Source organism: Zingiber officinale, chromosome 8A (assembly GCF_018446385.1).
Source record: "Zingiber officinale cultivar Zhangliang chromosome 8A, Zo_v1.1, whole genome shotgun sequence".
In the NCBI taxonomy this organism is placed as follows: domain Eukaryota; kingdom Viridiplantae; phylum Streptophyta; class Magnoliopsida; order Zingiberales; family Zingiberaceae; genus Zingiber; species Zingiber officinale.
In genome coordinates this window covers 105,099,315-105,104,058 of record NC_056000.1, presented here as the reverse complement: position 1 = coordinate 105,104,058, position 4,744 = coordinate 105,099,315, and the positions used below count along the sequence as shown (strand labels likewise).

The window sequence follows — 4,744 nt, the reverse complement described above, 5'->3', positions numbered from 1 at the left end:
ACTTTTGCAATTTGACATTTATGATTTTTGATATACCGATTAAGTCTTCTATTATATCTAAAGTTTGAAGCTTGTAAAAATTCTGAATTTGAGCATGTAGGACCTTTTTCTAAGAATTCTATTTGTTATTTTAATTTTATATTTTCATCCTTAGTTCTAACAAGATCTTCTAGTAAACATGCATTTTGTGTCTTTGAATCATATTTATTTCTCATTTTGTATAAAGTTCTACTCAACATTTTTAGAGCATCGTAAAGTTGACTGGAGGAAATGTTACGTACCTCACTTACCGTATCAAACTCATAATTTGATACTCCCCTTCATTGATGCTCTCTTCTGAAATAGCTTCATCATCTTTCTTTTGGTAGCTAGCCATTAGTGCTAGACTGCACTACTAGAAATATGACATATTGTGATACTTTCTTAATGACATTTATTAAAAGGATTATTTTAAATATTAAAAATATCATATTAGACTATTTACAGTGGCAAACTTTATTAATATCTCCATATACCTTTTTTTTCAACGTAACTTATGCTCATTTAAATTTTTAATGTTAAAAATAATCCCTTTTTTTTCAAGGTTAAGCAGACAATTCTTTTTTTTACCAGTATACATGTCGATTTCTCCTCCCTCTCTCGTCGCCATCACTCATGCTAATTCTTTCTTCTCCCTAATTTGCTCTCACCGTCACCGCTCCTCTCATCCACTATCACACATCCTTGTCGCCATTTCTCTCCCTTTCTCCTCCCTAACCTGCTATCACCATCTCCTTTCACCCACGCTCATCCATCCCTGTTACTGCTCCTCTGGCCATCGCCTCTCCTCTCACCAATGCTGCCAGTGGTCACCGCTACCAGTCGCCTATGTATGAACTTCAATGAAGGAATAATAGTTATGGAAACCAACTATATATAATTGGAAGAAACACTGTTGGTTGACTAATATTGATTTGTAATTTTTTTATTTTTTGGCGTTGTGGATTGGCAATTTTGTTTTGTATATGCTCCTGACTCATTTCTTAACATGATTTGATTTGTGATGCTACAATTGTGTGTTAGGCCTGGAAGCAGGGTTGCTAAAGAGAAAATAGTACGACTCTTTTTTTTTACCCTTGTACACGTCGATTTCTCCTCCCTCTCTCACCGCCATTACTCATGCTGATTCTTTCTTCTCCCTAATTTTCTCTCATCTTCGCCACTCCTCTCATCCACACTCACAGATCCTTGTCGCCATTCCTCTCCCTTTCTCCTCCCTAACCTGCTATCACCATCTCCTTTCACCCATGCTCCATCCATGTTATTGTTGGTGCGGGAAGCATCCGACGATCGAACGTATGTTTTGATTATGTCAAAAGGATCAAAGTTAAGGTGTTTTGTTTTCTGATGTGTTGAATGAGCTTTGCAGGAAAAGTCCTGAGTATACTTAGGCAAAAGTCCTAGCTGCGGTTAGGCAAGTGGAAAACCCTAGGGGGCGGTAACCCTAGGTCATAGGGGGTGGTAACCCTATGCGGAAAGCCTTGGCGGGTCGGAGCTTCGGGCAAAAATCCTAGGGGGTGGTAACCCTAGGTTAAAATCCTGGTGTCGCGAACTGGGTAGAAGTCTGGACGGATCGTGGACTGGATGCCCAGCATGAAGACCGGAAGCATCGAGCGTTGAGCAAAAATTCAGTCGGTCTGGAGGACCAAACTGGCAAAAGGTAAAACTATCCTGAGTGGAGTAGGTGAGGACGCGTTCCCCGGAAGAGGGAACAGTAGGCGCCGGTTCGACCTAAGGTTTCCAGTCGGAAATCTGAAGTCAGAACCGGACAGTCCGATGACTGTCAGACTTTGTATTCATGATATTATGTGCTAACTTTGTGCTGCAGGGTATCTTTTGGACTAACGTATCTTGCAGGTACAAAGGATCAACCTTAAGTCTTGGATGAACAGTGTCTGAGGTGCCTCCATGAAGCTTGGAGGAGCCTTGGACTGCTTCTTGGAGGCGCCTCCATGGGGCATTGGAGGCGCCCTCAGGCGGATAAGAGGCAGCGGCGAAGGCTTATCGTAGCGATCAACTCAGGATATATTTTTGGGTCCAAGGCACCTCTATGGGGCATTGGAGGCACCCTCAACGCCCAATAAAAGGTAGTCTCGAGGCAGCAGCAGGCACATCATATTCCAAGCGACCTTTCTGCAACTGGCTACTAACGAGAAGTTCCGACGAAGCTACAACTTGACGTCGACGACCTGGAGTTTTATTTCTGCCATTTCTTTTGTTGTCGGTATATTTATTCGCTATTAATTGTACTTCATTTGTAAATCTTTTACAATATTAGTTGTTGCCCAACGTAAACACTCAACGAGCGTGATCCTTGGAGTAGGAGTTGCCACAGGCTCCGAACCAAGTAAATACCCTGTGTCTCTCTATGGTTGTGCTTATTTCATTTATCATTTCTGCTGCTTTATTACTCGTTGTTTTACGAATTCGAAATGCGTGAAAGCCACGAGCGCTATTCACCCCCCCTCTAGCGCTTCTTGATCCAATAATTGGTATCAGAGCGGGGTAGCTTTGATTTGGTGCAACCACCAATCAAGCATTCTTTTCATAGTGTTTTTCAATTTTCGGAGTCGATTGAAATTAGCATAATTGCTACATTCTGATCTAGTTCTTTTCGTAATTGTATTCTTTTCTTGAAGTTGGTGCAACACCACTCGAGAATGCAATTTATTATTATTTTCATACCGCACTACTAATCCAAGATCAAGTCCTGGGATATCTTTTTTTCTTTGTGTGCATATTCTCTAAATGGCCTAACAAGAAGGCTACAACATTGTTCATCCCCTGCTCTTCATCGGAGAAGACTTCGGTTACTGAAAGGGCAGAATGGAAATTTTCCTGAAGATCCAGTTCGAGATGTGGATGACCGTCAAGACTGGGTTTGAACTACCGACTGATGGAGATGACAAACCAATACCCTGCGAAGACTGGGATCCAGCTTTAATCAAGAAGGTGGCAGCAAATGTCAGAGCAAATTGCACCCTCCGGTGTGGACTAACAAAGGAGGAACTCAACCGCATCAGCCCTTTTTCAAGCGCCAAGGAGTTGTGGAAGAAGTTGATCGAACTTCATGAAGGAACACCCGACACCAAAGTAAGTAAAAGGGACTTAATATTTAATAAATTATATAATATTAAATTACAGGAAGGCGAGACAGCTACCCAACTCCACGCCCGGATACAACACCTACTCAACGAGCTTCATGCGATCGGGCAAAAGGTAAACAATCGGGACATCATCAGGTATTCCTTAAGTGCTTTTCCGAGGAATACCTTGTGGGCATCCATGGTAGATGTCTACAAGGTTTCTAAGGACCTGTCCTCTATTAAATTAGATGAGTTGTTTGCTGAGTTTGAGATTCATGAACAGATTAACTCACGCCCAGCCGAGAATGGGTTGGCTTTGGTTGCAGGTACAGGAAGAACCCAGGAAACTAAAACAAAGCGCAAAACCAAACCCGAGTCTAAAGACGAATCGGAGGATGATGACGAGATTGTTTCCAAGCTGTTAAGGCTCGTACGAAAGATCTGCAGAAGTAAAAAGGTGACTCAAATGAACACGAAGGACAAGTCCGGAGTCACCTGCTATGGATGTAACCAGAAGGGGCACTACAAGCCGGATTGTCCAAACAAAAAGCAACGAAAAAAGAAGGCATTGAAGGCAACTTGGTCTGAGTCATCAGACGAATCCGAGACTAACAAAGAAGAACCGACAAACTTCCTAGCGTTACCAGTGCAAGCCAACATTATCGAAACCGAGTCCAAGCTCGAGTCTAAAACCGAGAGCGAGTCAGAAATTGAGTCCGAGCGAAGCCACGGATCCGCATCCATTTTCGAAGGACCGAACCCCACTGTAAGTTCTCTACTCACCGAAACTCAGTTAGATGATTTAAAGAATTTAGTTCCTTACTTGTTAAAAAAAGTTGGCTAAATCCAACGTCCGGGTCAAGTCACTCCAAAAGGAGGTAACATCCCTTAAGGAAGCGACTGACTCGAGTTCTTTAATTGAGTCAGTTCAAATTAGAAGTTCAATTCAAGTCCAACAACTTGAGGAAGAAAATTCTAATTTGAAAACTCAAATTAAAAAACTCAAGGACATGTTGGAACGGTTCACCCTGAGTTCCAAGAATCTTGATCTGATTCTTGGAAAATAGCGAGCCGTTTTCAACAAATCCGAACTTGGATTTAAAACCAAAAGAAAATACAAAGCATATCTATCCTTAGTTAATAGAAAAAATAGAAACATAGTCCAAGCATGGGTCCCCAAGTCGAACTTGGTTAATCAAGTTGGACTTGGACTATATTGGGTCCCCAAGGATTAGATCTACTACCTTGATAGACCATATCGAGGCTATGATCCAGGGGGAGCCAATAGAAAGACCATCTTTACCAATAGATAGAATTGTTTGATGCTTGATTTTTTTTTATACATGTTTAGATTCAGGATAGTTTAAGGACGTAGGCGTAATTTACACTTGTCCAGTTAAACCTAGGGGCTTCAAAAAGAAAATTAAATATATAACTTCTTTGAGCGGCTATGTCTAGGAAGTGGTGGATGATCTCATACCCAAGAAGGTCGAGTGCCTCGCCACGACCTGTGAACCAATCTTAAAAATGTGTATTTAATTGACTAGTTGAAAAACCTAAGTTTAACTCAAATGTAAATTAATCCTTAGAAATAATCTAAATTCAAGATAACCATCTAA

General features: G+C 41.4%; 1 protein-coding gene across 1 annotated transcript; it reads left to right on the top strand.

The window, feature by feature from the left end:
• Positions 1 to 2,865: 2,865 nt before the first annotated feature.
• On the top strand, positions 2,866 to 4,500 carry LOC122011095. Its single transcript, XM_042567527.1, has 3 exons — positions 2,866 to 3,132; positions 3,184 to 3,258; positions 4,477 to 4,500. The coding sequence occupies exons 1-3, from the start codon at positions 2,866 to 2,868 to the stop codon at positions 4,498 to 4,500; spliced, it is 366 nt and encodes a 121-aa protein (XP_042423461.1).
• The last annotated feature ends 244 nt before the right edge of the window (positions 4,501 to 4,744 follow it).